Consider the following 23,885-nt stretch of genomic DNA (forward strand, 5'->3'; position numbering starts at 1 on the left):
CTTTAGGTCTCCTCAGAGCGGTATAGGCACTACTCTGAACCAAAACAAAAATCTTTCTCGTCCTAGACAATAGTTATCAAAATAACTATATACGGACGTAACTACGCCATCTAAAAACAAAAAGATAAATCAAACGATTTCTACCTGGCGAAACCGAATTCAAATTTTTACCACTGTGCTTCCTAAAACTTGCGAAGCAAACAGCTTGATAAATTACTCGGCAAGGGAATCTAAAATTGCATTCCACATGCCGTTCATCATGGTCAAAATTCGTAGTGAATTCAGTTTCTGGTACTACAACCAAAGTAAAGTAATAAAACCTAATAACGGTATTAGATTTTTGTTTTGATACAGGGCAGCGACAGCCGCTTATACGTATTTCGACCTCTTTAGGTCTCCTCAGAGCGGTATAGCCACTACTCTGAACCAAAACAAAAATCTTTCCCGTCCTAGACAATAGTTATCAAAATAACTATATACGGACGTAACTACGCCATCTAAAAACAAAAAGAGAAATCAAACGATTTCTACCTGGCGAAACCGAATTCAAGTTTTTACGACTGTGCTTCCTAAAACTTGCGAAGCAAACAGCTTGTTAAATTACTCGGCAATGGAATCTAAAATTGCATTCCACATGCCCTTCATCATGGTCAAAATTCGTAGTGAATTCAGTTTCTGGTACTCCAACCGAAGTAAAGTAATAAAACATAATGACGGTATTAGATTTTTGTTTTGATACAGGGCAGCGACAGCCGCTTAAAACAAAAATCTAATACCGTCATTATGTTTTATTACTTTACTTCGGTTGGAGTACCAGAAACTGAATTTACTACGAATTGTGACCATAATGAACGGCATGTGGAATGCAATTTTAGATTCCCTTGCCGAGTAATTTATCAAGTTGTTTGCTTCGCAAGTTTTAGGAAGCACAGTGGTAAAAATTTGAATTCGGTTTCGCCAGGTAGAAATCGTTTGATTTCTCTTTTTGTTTACACGATTTTTTGTTCTAAAAATATTTTTTTAATACTATAAAACTAATTTGTACAAATTTAAGACCGCGATTAGAGTTCCGCGACCGCTATATATACATATACGGTGTCGAAACCACATATAAGATATTTAAGAATTTATAATTTCTTATTATATAATACTATATATACGATTTTCTGTTCTAAAAATTATTTTTTAATAAAAACTAAACTCTAAACTAAACTCTTAATACTTAAAACTAAATTCTTAATACTAAAAAACTGATTTGTTCAAATTTAATAAGAGTATTAGCAAAAATTGTTTATAAATTGCAATTTAATACTGTTTTTAAATAATATTTGTTAATATAATTATATTTTAAACAAATAAAATAAAAAAATAACAATAAAAAGCGTATTGAGAAAAGGTTTGTACATCCCGTAGTTATTGGCTGCTTTGCTTTGGAAAATTTTGCAATCAAAATATTAATATTTTAAAGTTTTACCTCAGTTTAATGTCATTTTTTTCCAAGCGCTCTACCTTGAAACTGTTGGATTTTTTTTAAGAGCGCGGCTGGAACTTCATTCGACAAGCCCCACTCCTTTTACTCTAGTCGGAACAAAAAGTACTCTTTGTTTACAACACTCTTGTTTAAACAATTTTCAATACTTTTGTTTGCTAAAAGTTTTGTTAAAAACTTTGACTTTTCTCATAAAAGATTGGTTAATTGCAGCCCTTAATGTTATTAATTAATGTAACACTGATTAAAAAAAAACGGGTTATCTTGGCTCCTAAAGTTTCTAGGACCTCTTTTTTTTCTAAAAGTTGTGTTTTTAACTAGCTTGCCGAATACTTCTTGCGATTTAATTTGAACTAAATTCTACGAAGTTACTGTACATGTTTATAAGCTTAAAAAGTACTATTTATTATTAATCATTTTGTGTACATAAATGTAATTTAAAAAAAATTCCATGGGTTATTAATAATCTAACGTCAAATTATCTGGACTGGCCTTAGAATTGAGCTAATTTTTAAAAAAATCTTATAAACAAATTCAACTTCAGTTTGTGTTTTATGTGTTTATTAATGACTTAATTCATAAATTAAAATACACATGCGTTCATTGTTGCAGATGATTTCAAACGCTTTAAAATATAAATATAAATTTAAATATACCTAAATAGAGATGCTCTGAACAACATCTGAGACGAACTGAACACTATCAGAGGCGATGGTACGGTTCAAGTCGCGGAAGTCAAATTTCAAGTGCCCTTAAGTGTCTTACCTTCTACTTTGTTTCAAAAAACTGTTCAACTATCCTATCTTTTGTACACAATTCAAATACGATAAGACCCTTAAGTTCAGGTACATTTAGACAAATTTTAATAATTAATAAAAAAGTTATTAACAATATTCAAAAACAGCGATTTTGTTGTTCATTTTGCAGTAACTCTTTTATTTATTATCCGAGTTTAACTTAGCATATCTCATTTTGTTTATCTTTTTTTCTGAAAAAGTCGTCTGTTGACGTCAAATATCTAAATAAACAGGTTTTTAAGTTATGAGCAAAATAATGAGTATGGCGTTTTGATTGTGAATTTAAACATATTTCCACTAAAAAGCTTATGAATCCCTAGATGAGAGTCTTTTTTGTATTAACTCATACTGCACATTTCAACTTTGGGAAAACTTAATTGGTCTATGCATTGTTTTGAACAGTTGACAAAAGCCAATATGTTACCGAATAGAAATTAGGTATAGCCTGAAAGGTTATAGATTTTTTTAAAACTATTTGATATTTATAGGAACATACGTAATTAAAAATCCTTTAAGTATATTATAACGTATAATATTATTGTCTTTATATTAAGATACATTAATCATGATGTCCATTAAAAGTAATAACATTGATATTGTATTTTTTACAACCTTGAAAAAGGAAGCAATTAATGTTCGAACGAATAGCTAGAAACTTGTTGAGAAAGTATGCACAATTGTTTAATCAACAAAAAATTTTTCACGATCAAATATTTAGACTTTTAGATATTTAGACAAATTTAAATAAAATTAATGTAAGAAAATTTTAAATTATTAAATAGTCAATTGGATGTTTGGTGCATGTACTAAGTAAGGACATACAAATAAGAACACCCACTAATAATAAATTTATTATAACTAATATCTAGCAATATGTTTAACCCTTATCCGGAAAAGGTGTGTCCATCGAACACACTTATAGATACGTTACTGTATATTTCAAAAATCGCAGTATATTATTACCTCAAAAATTAGGACTTTGTTGGCTTTAAAGTAAACTTATTGGAGACAACAACTAAATATTTTAAGCTAATCAAAATAAAATATAAAAAAATAAAATTATTTTTACTGACGTAACCGGACAGTGCGTGTCCGTCGGACACAATTTGCTATTCGATGCGGTTACGACACTGGTCATCAATATTTATTGACTGTCGGTCACGTGAAGTACTAAACAAGCTAGGACTAGTTTGACTAATAGTAATTCATAAGTAAGAATAAAATAAAAGTAGATTGAGACTAGTATACTTCATGATAAAATTTCAGCTCTTGAACAACACATCAGAAACAGTCAACCAGAAATAAGTGTTGCTAAAGATAAAACTGAGTGGTGATTACAACCTTTTCCGACTGGACGAAATAATTTATTAAAAGAACCACTACACAAAGTTCAACTTCCACATGGAACACGCATTGAAGACCCACTAGACACATTTCGCTTATATTTGACTGAAAATTTTGTGGATGACATTGTCCCTTACACCAATCTAGAGGCTCATCCTGTATTGCAAAATAAACCATGTAAGCCCTACGATAGAATTGAAATGTATGCTTTCGTTGGTCTCCTGTTTACCGCCGCGCGCCGGGCATCTGAAATCAAATTGTGCAAGTTATGAAGCTTTGTGGAATTCAATTTATGGACCACAGATTTTTAGAGCCACTATGGGTATAAATCGGTCCAAAGAGCTTTTGCATTTTATTCGTTTCGACAACACAACGACAAGATCCAAAAGACGTAAAAAAGATAAACTAGCTGCTATACGGGATATATGGGATCAAGTACTAGGAAATTTGAAAAATCATTATTTGCGAGGACGAAATATAACAATCGACGAGCAGTTGATTCCTTATCGTGGAAGATGTCTGTTTAAACAATATATTCCCTCAAAACCCGACAAGTATTGAATGAAAATATGGTGGGCATGTGACTCAGAAACTTTTTATCCTCTAAATGCGATTCCATATCTCGGCAAAGAAGGTAATCAAGTAGCTACTGGTTTGGGACGTAAAACCAACAGAAACGTAACATGTGAGAACTATTTTACGGACTTAGATATTGCTTATAATATGCTATCTAATGGTTTAACAATTGCTAGCACAGTTAGAAAACATAAAAAGTTTATTCCTCCTGATTTTCAACCATGTAAGAACAAGGAGCCATTGTCTTGTACATTTGGTTTTACAAAATAGGCAACATTGGTATCATACGTGCTTAAGCCTATGAAAACTGTTATAGTGTTGTCAACAATGCATTACTCGAATAATATTAGAGAGGAGATAAACCATAACCCAGAGATTATAATTCTCGACTATAATAAAACCAAAGGTGGAGTAGTGGGTCAATATATGTGCAAACGTAAAACAAACCGTTGGATTTTGGCATATTTTATGAATATGTTAGATGTATGCTGTTTAGCATCTTATGTTATTTGGATCAATCCGCATCCAAACTGGAACATAAAAAGACACGAAAAAAGATGTCTATTCATAATTGAAACAGCAGAATAACTTATAAAGCCCTATATTATCCGCAGATCTAACGTAGGACTGTCTAAATCAACTAGATTCCTTATGGCGAACTTTGCAGGAGAAGCAACTGCCACAAGTGCCACACCTCAATCAATACAGAAAAGAAGATATTACTTATGTCCATTAAAAAAAATCAAGAACAGAAGAAAAACTTGTAATAGTTGCAGCAAGAACGTTTGCAACGACTACAGCAGTGTAAAACATGAGTGTATTAGTTGCCTAAGAAAGTAATAAAATGTCATATCATTGTAGATACTTTAGAATTATAGATTAAGATTTGCGTTGTTTTTTATGTTTTATGGACCGAGCACTCACTAATTATTACTTTATTAGCTAAAAATAAAAATTCAAATGAATTGTCTCATATTTTAATAATTATAACATGAAATACCATAATATTGTTACCCTGTACCACTCTGTCCTACTACGTCAGAAAAAATAAGTGTCCGGATGAGGGTTAAGTTAGGACAACAAACAATAAAATATTATGTTTATATGGAATTAAGCCACAATTTATTATTGGTTGTACAGAAAATCACAGTTTTTAACTAATGTTTTAACGCTTTAACTAATGTTAATCTATACTACAATCAAACAGCGGTAGTGCAGGTGGAATAAAGTGAGACAAACCAAGTAGAAATTCAAAGAGGAGTCAAACAGGGATGTGTGTTGTCGCCACAATTATTCAATGTATACTCCCAACTCATATTTCAGGAGGAAAGAACTGAAGGTGTAAGGATTGGAGGGAACATCATTAATAACATAATATTTGCAGACTATAACGCAATCATGGGAGAAGATTTACAAATTCTTATAGAAATCATTAACAGAGAAAGCAAAAAGATGGACTAACAATGTATATATATATATATATATATATATATATATATATATATATATATATATATATATATATATATATATATATAAATCCAAATACATGGTGATCTCGAAAACCCCTGTTGACAACATACATCTGATATTGTAGGGTAAACCGTTAGAGAGGGTCGACAAGTATAAACACCTCAGAGCAATTATAAACTCATAGTTCATGATGAAGAGATAAAGGTCAGAATTGAAATAGCTCGAAAAGGATTTATAAAATACAAGTCAATACAATACAAGTCAATCGGTAAAAAAATTAGAGGCATTCGAAATTTGGCTATACATGTAGGCGTATTCTAAAAATTCCTTGGACTGTAAAAGTCTCAAACGAAGATGTGTTGAGGCATATTGAGAAACACAATTAAAATAAGAAAACCATCGTATCTGGGCCACATATTTCGAAACGATAAATATTCTCTTTTAGACGTCATCATACAAGGAAGACTAGATGGAAGAAAACGCTTGGGAAGAAAGAAGAAATCTTGGCTATCAGAGATTGGACTAACATCAGTGTTGAACATATATTTCACGTTGCATAAGATAGGGAACCGTTTAAAGAAGTGATCGTCAACCTTCGTTACAAGACCACAAAATAAGAAGAATGTTTGACGTTAATTGAGCAAAAATTGATTTTTGTTAAATGTATATTGTGTGTTGCATATGTGTTGTATAAGATTTTAGACGTTGTTTTTCGACCTCCTACGGAGTACCGCTATTGTTGGTATGTTCTAGTTGTTGATTTTTTCTTTTAGTATTGGCAACCAAAGCCTGCTACATTATGCTGATGGGTTTGCTACACATTTTTCTTCGTTGAGTACGAATCAACAAAGGAATCATTGAGTAGAAATCAAATAGTAGTCAACGAAGAAAAATGTGGAGCAAACCCATCAGCAGAATGTTGCCAATACTAAAAAAAGAAGTCAACAACAAGAACATACCAACAATAGCGGAGTAACAGGAGGTCGAAAAACATCGTCTACAATCTTACACACAACACATATGCAACACACAATACACACAATAACACAATTTTTTTTGCTCAATTTACGTTACTCAATCACAATTTATTACTATACAGTTTTTTACCCAAACATAACACAAAATACACAAAACAGTCAGAATTTGATATTCCTGCCCTAGGGTAAAAACACCACCCTCAAATTTTGTTCAGCCATTACATACTGTTTGCCTAAAAGATCGAGGTCGAGCATGTTAATTTTGAAATGACAAAAAACCAATTACAAACACTTGGGTTATATATTTCCCAGACTTTGTACAATAATCTTTTTTGAAAACGATTTCCGGGGTGGAATTCGAAACGTCAAACATTAGTTAGATAAAAATGTGATTTTCATTATAACCAATAATTGTGGCTTAATCCCATATAAACATAATATTTAAATCAGACATGCCACAAGACAGTAGTTACAGAACCTTACCAAAAAACAATTAGTTTTCAGCTATATCGACTAACTGTTTTTTGTGATATCGTCTGTTGTTACAAAAAAGTAAGTAAGTGATAATTGTGTTTTGATTATCGTACAATACGTTGTGAATGGCTGCTTTTATATGTTCATTGTGCCTACAGTGAGAAACCGAGCAAAATTTTAACAGCTTAGTGAGTTTGATACGGGGCGAATAGTGGGCTTGCGTGAGACCTATTTGTCCTTTAGAGAAATAGCCATTACACATAAGTAACAATACGGTAGTGATTTGTTGTCGGATCATGAAATGATGATGAAATCAGGAAGGTCGTACACACATGGCTAGAGGTACAGGACTTATTAGAAGAACGGTCCCACATCAAGATCGCCACATTAGGCTTTTGTCCTTACGGGACCGCTTCACGCTCAAATGGTCAAGTGCAGACCATTTGTAAAGCGTAGAAAACCTATTACAATGCAAACTTATAGCATTTTGGACTTACTTCATACCATCCTCAGTTTGTCTCGCCTCAGTGACCGATTGACTAGGTGCAGATAACTGCTGAACTGGGTCCTCAAATGGAATACCATTGACTTTAGTGATATTTGGGCATGCATAATGGTCGTGCAAGGGTGAGAAGGCGACATGATAAACGACGGGTTTCTCCATTTTGTATGGAAATGCATGTGCACCATACTGTTTGAATAATGGTATGGAGACTAATGCTTTTGGAAGCAGGTCACCTTCGGTATTCATCAGACGCCATGTTCTGCCTAACTACGACGCTCCCTAACCCACTTTTCCAACAAGATAATGCGCAACTACATACATACAAAATTACGTTTGCTCATTTTGATTACAATCAAGACGATTTCTTGCCTTGGTCCCCTATATCTACCGATCTTTCACCCACTGAACACGTCTGGGACATTATGAACTAAGATTACTTGGTTTGGCTCATCCTCCTCAAACCATAGCGGCACTTTGGCACGAGGTACAAGTAGTCTGGAAGGTGATACCTCAAGAGGAAATCGATCATCTCATCAGAAGTATGCCCAGATGTACTTATGAGTGCCGAACATCTTCGGGACCAAACACATTATTAATTTTTTATGTTTTTTCTATCGGTTGTATTTTTTTGAAATTGTAATTAATTACATACTTATCTAACCCTAAGAGACATTTATACAAATAATAATAATATTAAATGTAATCAGTTGAGTGTTTACTTGCAACTCATTAGTCAAATGTCTAATGTTGAAGCTGGGTGCTGAAATTACATTAACCCTCTTGAATTCCATACGAAATATCTTAAATTCAATTTATATCTGGCTAGCATGGTGGCCATAATATTCTTGTTATTTTATAATATTCTATCCTCATTTATAATTTTTGCTCGGTCTGTTGTTCCCAACATTGAACATTGTTCCCAAAAAGAGACAATTATCAACTCTATAATTCGGTCCCAATATCTAACAGCAGTCACTATTTCATTCATGACAATTACTTAGCGATCATCAAAACATATTCTTCCCAATATATAACAGCAGTCACTATTTCATTCATAACAACTACTTAGCGATCATCAAAACATATTCCTCCCTATACGCAAACTGGTCCACCAGTACAAAGCGTGATTGAACCATGTAAGTTACATTACGTCACTAATTTCCTTCATTCCATACCACTATGTGGACATGGAATGTATACAAACGATATGTTGACTGGTCTATAAACAGAAACTGCCTCAAATTTCGAAAATCCAGTTACTAGGTTCTCTTGTGAACAGCAATCTATACTCATACTGCTGTGGCCACCGCATAGAGTGTGCCGTCTAGTCCTCTAGCACTTAAATTAACCACATACAACCTTCTTCCCAAAAATTAGTGTCATGTCACACACGCTAACGATATAAAGTTAATATAAAATATAATGACGGTATTAGATTTTTGTTTTGATACAGGGCAGCGACAACCGCTGATACGTATTTCGACCTCCTTAGGTCTCGTCAGAACGGTATAGTCACTGCTCTGAACCAAAACAAAAATCTCTCCCGTCCTAGACAATAGTTATTAAAATAACTATATACGGACGTAACTACGCCATCTAAAAACAAAAAAAGAAATCAAACGATTTCTACCTTCTTCTTCTTCCTATGCGTCCCCATTAACGGAGGTTGGCGACCACATTTTTTAAAGCTTCTCTGTCTTTTGCAACGTGGAATAATTCGTCTACAGTCATGTTTGTCCAGTCTCGAATATTTCGCAGCCATGACTTCCTCAAGCGAAACCTAGAAACTTCTACCTAGCGAAACCGAATTCAAATTTTTACCACTGCGTGTCCTAAAATTTGCGAAACAAACAGCTGGATAAATTACTCGGCAAGGGAATCTAAAATTGCATTCCACATGCCGTTCATCCTGGTCAAAATTCGTAGTGAAATCAGTTTCTGGTACTCCAAACGAAGTAAAATACAATATTTTGAGAACGATTTCCGAAGTGGAAATTGAAACGTCAATAAACGTACTTTAACCTTTAATTGTAGCTTATTCACATTTAAATAGTAATTACTTTAAAATTCCACAAGAAAATAGCTTCAGAACAAAATTAAGAATATATCACTCGAATAACTTTCTTCTGGCCCTGTATCAACTAGTTACTTTCCAGCAGCTTGCATAAAAACATGTTTATTCTTATAGCGATGCATGTTCGTATCTTTTTGCAGTTACGATTATGAAAATGGTGCACTACAGGAGGTTGCTACATCCGCTGCCGCATCTCCTTTGATAATATCTGCCATAGTTACAGACGAATCTCAGGAAAAAAACATTTCAGGCCTATAAACCCCATAAATAATGTGCTATTACAAAACACCGACATCTAAAACCTACACTCTAATATGGATTTACAAATATTGTATAGGAACTTAATAATGTTCAATATGTATTTCTACCTACATACTGTAAACTAAAGTTAATAAGATAATCACAAATTACCTTTTCTGGATGAAGTGCGGAAAGATATAGATTCGATTAAGACAACTATTTTAATCTGGCCTATATAGTGACTTACTTGATTTTTTCCTCTTGCGTGCCCTTGGTAAGTAAAACTAATCCGCAAATAAGATCTCTAAGTGCTATTCCTCGAGTGGTTCCTCCACAAGCTGTATACAACCAATCTGCTATGGTTAGAGGTACTCCATCGCCTAGTACGTTCTGAGTGAAGGCATGTCGAGTCAGGAGCTGACCACCGTTGGTGAGCCTTTTGAATGTCGCGCATACTCGCCGATATTCAGCATCGGACACTGCAAATAAATTGGACAATTAGTGCGAGGTATTTACAATTATATATAAAATGAGATGTGGTAAACAGCATCTACTAATACATCTAAAATTGTAAAACATTTTTAAAGACAAATAACGTCATGTAAATATAGTTATTAATATCAGGGATATTCAACACATTTGGTGTTGATTTAATAAGAATTTATTTAAAAGCAGTTTATGACGTCAGCAATGACGTTACCTAATTACTTTGTACAATTTTACATTATTAATTCAATACAAGTATCTCCCAGATATTTAACTATTAATATATTAATAATTTACAAATTGGTTAATAGCAAGAAAAGTCTTACTCAAAATCAGTTAGTAGTTAGTAGTAATTTAAACAGTCGGTTTTGAGCACTACGATTTTCTGCACATCGTCAGGTCCCCGATAAAGGTTATTTACCTTCTAAAAAGACATATTACAGTTATTTTAACTTTATAAAAATTATAACTTACGTTCAAATCTTGCGTTTTGAACGCAAAATATATGGTCCTATAGTTGGCAGCACAACTGGGCAATATCAAATTGGTACAAATTGGAAAGCATATACGGCAACCCAAGTATAATCAAAGAGGTAACAGCCAAAAGGCCCAGGTTGGCAGGATATGTACAGAGAGCTCAGGATGAACGGCTCATGAGAGGAGGGCCCAGTCGGCAAAAGATCTTTAGGCAGACCGAAATTCAGATAGAGAGGTATCTTAAAAAATTTAAATAATACGAGAATGCAAAATTGAGAGGGAAACAGGAGAGAGAGAGAGAGAGAAAGAATGAGAGAAAAGGAGAGAGAGAGAAAGAGAAAACAAAGTTTTCTTTGTAGTAACTAATCTAGAAATGGATTCAAATGTACAAAGATTCATCAAAAGAATTTAACTTTTCAAGGTCACTTTCTCTTTCTATTATTTGGGTAACTTTTAATTTTGTTATTTTAAAATTCTTTAATATAGGATTTTATTAGAATAAGTTTATGATTAGAGTCTATTTATTTGCAACTGGCAGCTTATTACAAATGCAAATCTTTAAATAGAGGCTAAGGTAGAGGTTAACAGTCAAGGCCGTAAAACATTGCCGCACAAAAAGTCATTAATAAAGTATAATACTTTATTAATAAAGGATAATACTTTATTAATGCCTTTGACGATTTGGCAAATAATGTTTAGGGCACCTGCCTATCTGCAGACCGAGTAAGGGAAAGTTGTGACGAATTTTATACCATTCGTGTTATCAGTTAGCAGTTTAGTCTATGTGTTATGATGGCATCATCGCTTCAATTTCTTGCTGCTCTGAGAGAAAAAACTGTTGTGCTGAATGTTCATGACTCCCTTGTTTATCAACAACCTTTAACAACGGTTAATACTGTGTGCTCCGTTATGACAGGTGTTAGTGAAAGACCATGTACAGATTTTTAAGTTAAAGAAAACAAGGGAACATTACTGAACCAAAAAGACTTAAAGGAAAACAATTAATGAAAATTATTGACTTTCATACTGGCATAGGCCAGTAACTGGCAAGCACAAAACACATTTGCTAGTAATTGGCATGCCAGTACCTCGCTTGCCTATACAAGCAGGGTAGATTTTTACACATGCCAGTGCTAGTAAACAATCGAGTAGTTTTCATCCGAAACTAAAATACTTGTTTTTAATTAAAAGTTTTTGAGTTTCCAACAAAAAAAGAAGGTCCATGGAAGTTATTCGGAATGAATTCAACAAGCAAATATTGCTGATGACCACAGATATTGTTAGAAATTTATTAATCAATCCGAAGCGGAACTCAAAAACGAGTAAAATTTGGGTGAGGAATTGGATTGGTAGGCGAGAAAATCTTAGAGCAATTTTTTATTTTGGTCTCTTATCTCCTTTATAGTAATACCTTCACCCACTTCCTCTTGAATTTTTCTGTAAGCATTGTCACAGGCTATTTTAGTTTTATATAGAGATGATTTAGAATTCAAAAGACATTCCAATTATCTATATATAGCAATAAATTTGATGGTTTTTTCATCACCCCAACGAAACATTTTAGTTTCATGTAGAAACATTTAGCCAGAACAAATCTGACAATTCTATGCTAGCTACTGGCATGCCCGTAGCGGTAGCGCGCGTTCACACATGCCTGTGACACTCTCCACGCATGCGCCTTGTATCTCACAGCATGCTACTAGCAAGAAAAATCAAATTCTTTGCGATTAACTAGCATGCCAGTTAACGTACATACTTACTTAACGGACAGTAGCTGGAGCTTGCTAGGTACTGGTATGCCATTGTGCTAGTAACAGGCATGTGTATCTCTGGCTTAATAGTTTTGGCAGGGCATGCGAGTGTCCGGCTATTTGTAGTCTTGTACTTCTAGTTAGGCATATTGCTATTATTAGGGATATTTTCCCTGTCTTTCATGGGTATATTGCTTGCAACAGATTCTTTTACTCGGCTCATTTTTTTTATCAGCTTCGTTTTTCTAGTTTGTAATCATTATAATATTTAGTATTCATTTTTGGTCTCCTCCGGTGATGTGTTGTTAGTAGTTGTGTATTTTCAGTGTCCGAAATTTTACTCGAATTGCAATTCGCAGCTCTTAAAACTAAATTATGAGTAGGACTTAAAACATCCATTCTTAAAAACCTGGTCAACGCTCCGTAATTTCTATGTAAAGTATAATCTAGCTTGATTACCTATTGTAACGTCGTGAAAGAAATGTCAATTAAGAAACGTATAACAAAAAGGGAATGAACTTTGCTAAATGGAATATAATTGGCGAGGCGTTTCATTATAATAGAATTATAACGCGGTCGAATAAGAATAGATTTATTTATTACTATTTTTGTAAAGAAAACATTGGCATTGGCATGTAAATATCATACTAACATCAGTTTTTCAAAAAACTAGTTTACAAACAATTTGATCCATGCGACACGGAACAATCTTTAGACCAAAAGTAAAAGATATAATTACTTAGAACACGCAGGTTAGTACTTGAGAAACTATAGAAATCAAATTTAAGATGCGGTTTTACAATGTTGTCAAATCAGGTTCAAGAAAAAAAAGTAAAATAAAAAGAATGGCAAGAGAAAAAAGATTAATAAATATTTGACAAAAATAAAAGTAGATAATCAATCACTTTATCAACCGCTTATTATAATCGATAAGGGAAATATACTAAAGATCGTGTAGAAGATCAAATAGAATGTAAAATATGTAATTTTTGAAAGATATTATTTCTCAATTTGTTACGCCGGGCACATACGTATGTAATGTATATGCGATATTCGCCAAGCTACTAAGGATAATTTGTATTTGTCGAACAAGGTATGCATACGAGGATAGATTGATATTAAACTAGCCTTTGAAAGATGGCGCTACTTGATACCGAATTGGTTTCGGTGTTGACATTTGCCATTCATGACATGACGTCTGTCAAAATTTTAAGTTTTAAAACAATTAGTTTGGTTTTTACAGCCGTCAAAAGCAAACAAATTTTGTGTTTTCGGAGAAATGGAAAAAGTCGAGTATCGTTCGGTGATTAAGTTAGTCCACAAAAAGGGTAAAACGAATGTGCAAATCAAAGCCGACCTGGACGAAGTTTATGGTGAGGTTGCACCTTCGTTAGCAACAGTAAAATTTTGGAAAGCTGAATTTGTTCGTGGTCGTACGAGTGTTTTTGATGATGAGCGTCCCGGGAGGCCAAATAAAGTCATCACGCCGGATTGATCAACAAAGTCCATAATTATGGCAAATCGTCGAATTAAGCTCCGCGAGTTAATAGAGGCCCTAAACATTTCCTACGAACGCGTACACAACATCATTCACCACCATTTGGACATGAAAAAGAAATCCGCGCGATGGGTGCCGCGTTTGCTGACAATCGATCAAATTCAAAAACGTGCGACCACTTCGGAGAGGCTTTTGGCGATGATACTGCGCGATCCAAAGGATTTTTTTCGTCGATTTATCATCGTTGCTGAAACCTGGGTGCATTATTACACACCGGAAACCAAAGAACAGTCGAAACAATAGCGCAAACGCGGCGAAGGGCCGCAGAAGAAGGCAAAGAGTGCACATTCGGCCGGCAAAGTGATGATGACTGTTTTCTGGGATGCGAAGGGTATCATCCACATCGACTACTTGGAAAAAGGAAAAACAATCAATGGTGAGTACTACGCAGCATTATTGGATCGATTCGATGCCGAATTGCGTCGAAAACGCCCCGGTTTGGAACGTAAAAAAGTGCTCTTTCACCAAGACAATGCACCGGCTCACCGATCGGCCGTCGCCATGGCAAAATTACACGAATTGGGCTATGAATTGGTTGAACACCCACCGTATTCTCCAGATCTTGCCGCCAGCGATTTTTTCCTGTTTCCAAACCTAAAAAAATGGCTCGGAGGACGCCGTTTCGCAACAAATGATGGTCGCTGAAACTTCGGCCTATTTTGAAGAGCTCGAGCAAAAGTACTATTCGGATGGTATAAAAAAATTGGAACATCGTCTTACTAAGTGTATCGAGCTAAAAGGGGACTATGTTGAGAAATAAATCGATTTAATTCCAAAAAACTTGTTTTTTCTATCAAAGGCTAGTTTTATATCAATCCACTCTCGTACATATAGCTTACCTAGTTACCGAAGGTTGCTCGGGGATATATTTGTCTCCTTTGGTTCGGGTTAAAATAACGACTGACGATCGGAAACACCGAATAGCGATTATTCGTCAGAGCAAGCCATATAATAGTCCATCCAATGGCACTACAGCTCTTTGGCCTTCTTTCAGTTCCTGACATCCTCATCGACTTCGTCTTTCCACCTCTTTTTAGGTCTTCCAACAGGTCTTTTTCCCTGCATTTTTGCATTTAGTAATTTTCTGGGGATTCTATTCTCATGCATGCGGACCACGTGCCGTGTTCACCGTAATCTCTGCAGTTTAGTATTGTGCTAGAGTTGGTTCGCTATATTGCTCGTATATTTCTCTATTATACCTAATTCTCCAGTTGTTGTTTTCACTCATTGGGCCCAGTATCCTACGTAATATTTTTCTTTTAAACACATCTAATGCATTGGCAGATTTCTGTGTCGTTTCACATCCATAACTTACTATGGGCCTGATTATTGTTTTATAGACCCGGAGTTTTGTTTTCCGGTGTACGTCTCACGATTTGAATATGTGGCCCATCGCGAAATAGGCTTTATTTGCCAGCATAAGCCTTCTATTTATTTCCGGTTCTTCTTCATTACTTGCGACCAGATCCATTCCTAGGTATGTGAATCTATTCACATGTTCTATATCGTCAATAAAGTGTTGTTGTGGCGGTCTATTTGATCTGGTTTGAATGAGTAGTTTTGTTTTATTTGTATTTATTGTTAGCCCTACTGCTTCTGCACTCTGTTTCAACGAAAATATTTTTTATTCGGGACTCGTCGAACATTGCATGTCTGGATCCGGCTTTACAAGAAGAGTTTGTCGAAAGCTACTTTAAAAGAAAAGTTTGTCGAAAGCTAAAACAGTCGCAAAATTGGTGACTACAAGTCACGATAAAGAAAATTACGCACACTCGATGACGATGAACCCTCATTGGCGACTGGCGATAAAGACGATAAGGAATTCCATCAGCAAGTCCATAAATCCCTTAAGGTCACTAAAAAACATGAAATTACTCCTGCTATAGGTTATTTTAATGCAAAGAAATTGTGAATGAGAATCTTATTGACAATACGGTTTGGGTAAACGCAATAAAGAGAAGAGATTTAATAAAACTCTACCAGAAAACCGAATTGACACCTGGTTAAGCTTCCGAATCGTCGCGTCGTCTCTATATGAAACGAAATTTATTTCAGTACGATTAACTGGAGTGTTTGGAAGCTTAAATTCAAGAGGTTGCCAAAAACTTCCTGGCCAAATAAAACATACGCAGAACTTCTCAAAAATGTCGAAATAGAAAATCTAGCTACGCAAATAAAGAATGATATCCATAAATTCATTCAATATTGAAAGCAAGCCTGTCAACCAAAATTAGGTGAACATTAAAACTGAATTATGCACTACCCTATAAAAAAAAACCCCCAGTAGATAGCGGATGATCATTCAATAGTAAGTAGAGATTGGATAGGATGTAGATATTAACGATTTTACTTATATTACTCCCACCTAATTAATCAATTAAAAAATATAAAAATATTTGTAATCTTCAAGGTCGTTTAAAATTAATTTCGTCTGCTTTAATATTTTTTCTGTTTTGATAACATAAATATAATGAAACCGTTATCAGTATCGATATAACTTTTAAAGACAAGTAATTTTAATCAAGTAAATATTCTAACGTTATTTAAAGATTTAACTAAGCAAACAGAATATACGTACGAGTAATGCATGTTTTAACTGAATATACCTACAAGACTGTTTCAAGTTAAGAATTCACAACTGAACAGATAGGCCAGTGCATTTCTTACGGGCGTATGTTGCCAATAGTTCACGGGACTATGCAGGGCCGGCCGAAATAACCCATTCTTTATTTATATTCAAATTTTTATTTATATTTTCCAATGTTAATCAAATTTATTTTAAAAAGATAGGTACGTATCTATTTAATAAGCTTAACGACTACAATTACTTATAAATATGGTTACATTTTCAGGGAAGTGATTTTAAAGATTATTAGAAAAATGTCTTTATTAGTGGTTAAAATATTAGGTTTTACGCAATTGGTTAATTATTATGGCACAGGTAATTCTGACAGCTTAGGTGTCAACTCTCAAAATTATTTATAAAATATTACTTTCACAATAGTTAATAAATAGAAAGCAATAATAATTAAGATATTGTGCTTAAACTTCCATTATCGGGCAAGCCGGGCTAACAGGCCCTAACAGTAAACAATATTGATTACTTTATAATTGACTATTAATAGTTTTCTAATTCTCTTTATGTACTTAGTCATTCCAAACAATAGTGTCATTTGGAAAGCACATTTGGAAAGCAGACAGATTTATGAGTTATAGATAAATGAGCGGTATGTTTTTCAAAATAGTGTAATTAGGTGAAGTGGAGATTATATGTTTGTCTGTATACATAAGCCCAAACTGCCCGATTACGTTTTTAAATTCTTCTGCCCGGACAAGGGTTAAGGCATAACCATCGCGCACTCAAATCTCAAGTGTAAAAAATTATATTGTTAAAATGGATCCAGTTTTGCCGTTTAAAAGTGGTCAAATTTTACATCTGAGTGCTAAAAAAGTGATCTTAAACGTAGTGAGATACCACATTAATTTGCTTCGAGATGAAAGTCAACGTATTGTATTCGACAAAGTATCCGCGATGACAGGAGTGTCAGTTCGTACGATTCAAAAAATCGTACAGGAAGACAAAGAAGGTGAGCTTTCTGAGGTAAAAACAAACAGAAAAAGAACCCGTTGCCGAAACAACTCCAGAGACTATACTTACGATGAAGGTGTTCGTATCGGCGTTCGTCGAACAGTGCATAGTTTTTTTTTTGAAAACATTCCTCCTACTTTGAATCGTCTTCTGCCAAAAGTGAACCAAGACGAAAACTTGCCAAATTTTACCCGCAGTACAATGTACAGGTTGTTAAAAGACATGAACTTTGTTTATGCAAAACGTGATAAAAGTGCCGTGCTAATAGAACGTCCTGATATAATTGCATGGAGGCATGGATATTTAAGGGCCATTAAACAATATCGGGCTGAGGGCTATGACATTGTGTATTTGGATGAGTCATGGGTCAATGTGGGGCACTCGGTTTCCAGAGAATGGAAAGACAAAACCGTCACCTCGGCAAGAGATGCGTTCATAAAAGGGCTAAGTACTGGACTAAAGCATCCCACTCAGCGTGGACCACGTTTCATCCTTGTCCATGCCGGAAGTGAAAATGGTTTTGTAAACGGTGCTGAAATGTTTTTCCTTGCAAAAAAAAACAGCGCTGATTATCACGACGAAATGGACGGTCCGTGTTTTGAGAACTGGTTTGAAAACAAACTGTTGCCCAACTTAGTTCGAAAAACGGTTATTGTTATGGACAATGCTCCATATCATAGTGTAAAAACCGAGTTGTTGCCTAACCAATCGTGGAATAAGAATAACATTATGGACTGGTTAAGACAAAAAGACATATTTTTTGAAGAAAATTATCTGAAGTGCGAGCTTTTGGAGGTAGTCGCGCAATTTAAACAAAATTTTGATAATTACAAAATTGAAGAACTTTGTAAACAACAAAATAATGTCAAAGTGCTTCGTTTGCCTCCATACCATTGCGAATTAAATCCAATTGAAATGGTATGGAGCCAAGTAAAAAGGCATGTGGCCGTAAATAACAGCACCTTCAAAGCGAAGGATATGGAGGACCTCATAAAAAAAGCGTTTTCAAATGTTACGTCTGATAACTGGAAAAACTATATTCAACATGTAATGACTCTGGAGAAAAAATTTTGGGAAGTGGACGGTCTAATGGAAGACGTAACTCCCATAGTTATAGATTTATATGATAGTAGTGACAATTCCGATTTGGATATGGACGAAGAATGTACATAGTTTTTGATAATTGTAATATTGTAAATATATAAATGTCAAACTAAAAAACCAAATAATTTGTTACATTTCTATGGTTCTGTTGTATTTTTTTTAAAATATACAGAAGTTTTTATTGTTTTTTTATGTTTTTTACTGACACTAATAATATCTACCACAATACTCACTCAATTTGTTCATTAAACAATTAAGAATATTTTTAAGAGTCTGATGATGACCTAAGCCGAAATTTAATAAATAACTGTTGTGAGAAAAAGACATGTCTTTAATTTTTATTTTTCAAAAAAACAAAAAAAATTTAAAGTTACCTAAGTGAAAAAACGTCTAATGTGCAATATAACATGCAGTTCGGCCCTGCTTTTTCGCTGCAACTCCACTACTCTCGCCTATCTCAGTCTATCGGTAGTTCTGGCATCACCGCTTCCCATAAGGCTCCTTTATGAATTCTTAACTTGACACAGACAGTACATATAAAATTCAAAAGACTCAAATTTTTGTATTTCTTTTGTAAAATCAAAGATTCGATCGTTTTGTTTATATTCTCTGTCATAAACACAGTTCAATACCACTATTTTGAATTATATAATAAAATACATTTTGAAAATAAACTTCCTTAAAGAAAACGAAAATTTTCAAATTCTGATATTTAATTTATCTAGATCTTTTATAGCGGATAACCACTTCCTCTTCGTGTATCATCTCAAATTTTCTTTCAGTTTTTTTTGGTACTCACATCTCAGCAATATTTCTACGTGTGCTAAGCATCTCATACTTTGAGGTATTATTGAAGAGGTATCGTATAGTTGCAGTATTACTTGTTGCATTCTCATATCCATATCCAGATTTCTAGTTTCTGAGCTTATATCTTATTTAACGTCCATACTTCGCACTGGTAAAAAGTCAGAGGCCTAATTACTTTTCTGTCTAAACTGCCCTTTGCTCTTCTACATTTTCGATTTCAGCATTTTTGTGAGTAATTTGTGAAAAATGTAAAAAATTAAAAAAAATATAATATGTATTCTTGAAGTGAGTAAATGTCTCATTTGTTAGGCTGTCACCGCTCCTTCCTTTGCACATCGCAGGGTACCATTGCCTCGCCTACGTAAATTGAGCTTAGTATTTTCTGATCTTCGCACAGTGATTATTCTAGGGATGGATAAAGACAAATTAATTAGTAATGTGTTTATGCGTGAACCAACTTGCTCCGTCAGAAAACCTGCCTTTTCAGCGCCCAAGTATGCCAAACATTTTTGATGACATGCACCTTTTACACTAATTTGTATTACATTCTTTTCAATAAAATCGTTATTTAAAACTTTTTTTTAACTTACCGTAATGTTAACATAAGTCTTTCTTTAGTTGGTATGGGTTGGACATGGCAATTTTTTCAAGTGATATTTACCCAACGGCCCCATTCGGATAAATTGAAAGCGTCCAAATGATGAAAAGGTTGCTGATGTGAGCACATATTCATAAATGTTAGGGAAATAAGTCTTCTACTCACAATTCATTATAGGTTTTTATTAAAGTTGGTAAAAGATAATGGGCTACCGGTTTCGCTGTTTACAAACTTTTACAGAATATTCAGGCCCTCAAGAAACCAAGGATATCAGTACAGTCCTAATCTATGCATAAATATTAGTTTCTTGAGCGCCTGAAGATGCTGTAAAAATCTGTAAACAGCGAAACCGGTACCTCGCCCATTCTCTTTTACCAACTTTAATAAAACCTATAACGGATTGTGAGTAGAAGGCTTATTTCCCTAACATTCACGAAAGCGTCCAATTTGTGGCGGGGATCGATTACTAGAAAAATACAATACAACCAATTTGTTTTATTGTAGTACCTATTTGATAATCTTATTTCTTGATGCTATAAGAGTTTTTCAAATTTAATTCCTCGTCATTGTTTTGGTCAGTATTAAATTCTAAGATTTTTTTGTCGATATAGTCGAGTAATAAATTTATATACCATACTGGGAAGTGTGACATACTTTTCCCCTCATAGTAAGTCTAACTTTTTTGCAGTTTTTTAAGAAACCTTCTATTGGTTTTATTAAATCCCATTCTGCTTCTTGAATTCTGAATGGTATTAATTTTGAATTACTGTCACAGAAGAAAGTAAGGGAAAGAAAGTTCTTTTTATTTATTACGTTCACGGTTAGATTCAAAGGTATCATCATCTGGTGGTGTCGCCGTAATATCGGGTGGCGGTTTATTAGGAGGACCTAAACCAAAACAATTGTTTGCATACCAGGCGTGCATCACAATAAATCAAAAAGAATTGTCTAAAACTATAATTAAAAGTGTCGATATGCTACGTACTGAGTTCCTTACTATTCAAAAATGGCAGATTCCTAGAAGCATTAAGAGAAGCATTCAGGAGAGACTTGATTAGAAATGCTTAAACAGGACATATCTGTGACGGGATTGATATTGGGGTGACGTAAGATAAAAATTTATGAAGAACTGTAATTGGGGAAGCCGAACTCATCATCATCGTTCTGGTTTTACAACGCTGTGTGGGTCCTAGTCTCCTCAAGAATTTCTCTCCAGTCGCCCATATCCATCACCTTCCTCCGTCAAGCACGTATTCCCATATTTCTCATGTTTACATCGATGTTATCAAGGAACCTGGTTATGGGCCTTCTTCTTCTTCTCTGACCAATGGGTCCATCAAGGGCGTTTTTCTAGTTGCGTCATTTTGTTCCATCCGCATTACATGCCCTATCCACCTCGGATATCCTATCTTAATATGAACTTTACTTAAACAAAAGTTAGCAGATATCAAGAACAGTTTTTTATTAAATCTTAAGCCCAAGTACTTTCGCTGTCAGAGCATAGTCAGGAGCATTTCGTCAAACATGTTGGCTATCTTTTTACGGTATTTATCTGATTCCTGGTATATTCTATAAAGTTCGAAGTTGTATTGTCTTCTCCACACTAAATTGTCATTCACCGCTTCATAGGTTCGCCTTAGTACTTTTCGTTCGAAACATTATAAAATGTTTTCATTACTTTTTGTTAAAGTCCAGATCTCTGAAGCATATGTTAGAACTGGGCGTATTATTGTTTTGTAGAGTTTCACCTTTGTATTTCTCGATATAATTGAGAATTTAAGAAGGAGATTGAGTCCAAAATAGCATCTATTGACCGTGCAAATTTTGCGGTTATACATATTACAGGGACATTAGTGTGATAGCATGTATGAGCAGATCATATGCGAAAATAATGAAAGGAAAATTGGAAACATCTATCTCAAATAAAATCGAAGATGATCAGGCAGGATTTACGAGAGGAAGATCCTGCAATGACTACACTCAAACAATTAATTGAGAAAACAATGGGTAAAAATAGACTGGTACACATGGCACGGTTCCTAAAAAACAACTATGGAAGACGATGAAGGAAATCTGATAACTCATAGGTTAACAGAAGCCGTAAAAACATATACAACAAAAGAGCAAGAATTAAAAACGTCAATAAATACTCAAACAAATTTAAGACCACAAAAAGCTCACTGCAGGGATGCTCTACATCTGCGATACTGTTCAAGATATAACTAGAACAAATCTTAAAGCCATGGAAGAGGAAATGTGAAGTAACACGTAATTGTACACATTAAGTTTTGCAGATGATTAAGTGGTAACAGCTCAAGATGAAGAAAATCTATCCTACATGCTGCGAAAACTAGAAGAAGAACACACAAAAAATGGATTGGAAATAAACCTAAACTGGAAATAAACAACCCGACAATAGAACAAGAACCAGTGAAAAATTTGGGAAAACGGACGAAGATAAGGAAATAACCAGCACTGAAAAATTCAAATAATTAGGATTCATAATCTCAAAAAACTGAACCACTGATCAGGAGATAAGCAGTATATTAGCACAGACAAGAACATGTATCAACCAAATGAACGGTGTACTACAGGATAGATACATTACAAGAAATACAATAAAGAGAAGTGGGAATAAACAAACGAACCAGATCCAAAATTACTGGATCTTATTACATATAAATAGGAGATAAAAACAAGAATGCCAGTAGAACAAGACATACTAAGCTACATTGAAGAAAAACGTTTTAGTTTGGTATGGGCACGTAAAGAGCAGATCGTACAAGGTGGATCCCAAAGATTTCGGATTGGAGCCCAATATAACAGAGAAAAAGAAACAGACCCCGAAGATAATGGAGGGATGAAGTGCACTAGACCATGGAAAGATGAGACGAGATGGAGAATGACAGGATAGAAATGACTGTAGCCGTTGCCTGAAAGAAAAAAGATTTTTTCTCTTGAATTTCTCTTGATATGTTGTTAGTGGGGTCGAATTATGTGCCAGATAGATGAACCGTTTCACAACTTCGAAGTTGAGTTCATCATTAGTGAGATCTGTATCGTTCCCATATCTTGTGTGTTATGGCTAACTAACTTGGAAGTAGCACAAACGCCAGGTGAATGGAGAAGCAATATATTAGTAACCGTGTATAGAAATTAAAAAGAAGTTTAACAGTACACACATACAGGGCCATAAAACTACTTAATCACACCATTAAATGGGAAAGAGTAATTGATAGAAAGGTAGGAAACCGAAATATTCGAAAATCAGTGTGAATTTATGCAGGCAAATTCAACAACAGATGCACTTTTCATTATAAGGCAGCTGACTGAAACTTAACATAAGGAAGGTGGGATGGGAATGTATATATAAACGCTCATATGGTATTCATTGATCTTGAGATAACGTGTGATAGGGCACCTTGAGAGGTTTTATGGTGGGCACTCAATATGATGGAGTAAAAACTAGTAGGACAATTATGTATTCTTATTCATTTTGGATCAGATAATATGGAACATGGAAATTTCACAGAGGTGTTTAATGTATTCTGATTATGTGGTGTTGG

General features: G+C 34.4%; 1 protein-coding gene across 4 annotated transcripts in view; it reads right to left on the minus strand.

The window, feature by feature from the left end:
* LOC140434618 (ubiquitin carboxyl-terminal hydrolase 32-like) overlaps window positions 1-23,885 on the minus strand; it is a 186,110-nt gene that overhangs the window by 93,099 nt on the left and 69,126 nt on the right. For all 4 annotated transcript variants that reach the window (XM_072523009.1, XM_072523011.1, XM_072523010.1 and 1 more), the window contains exon 2: window positions 10,197-10,428. In XM_072523009.1, the coding sequence (XP_072379110.1) occupies window positions 10,197-10,428 (232 nt within the window). The remainder of the gene's footprint in view (window positions 1-10,196; window positions 10,429-23,885) is intronic.

This window comes from Diabrotica undecimpunctata, chromosome 2 (assembly GCF_040954645.1).
Source record: "Diabrotica undecimpunctata isolate CICGRU chromosome 2, icDiaUnde3, whole genome shotgun sequence".
NCBI lineage: Eukaryota > Metazoa > Arthropoda > Insecta > Coleoptera > Chrysomelidae > Diabrotica > Diabrotica undecimpunctata.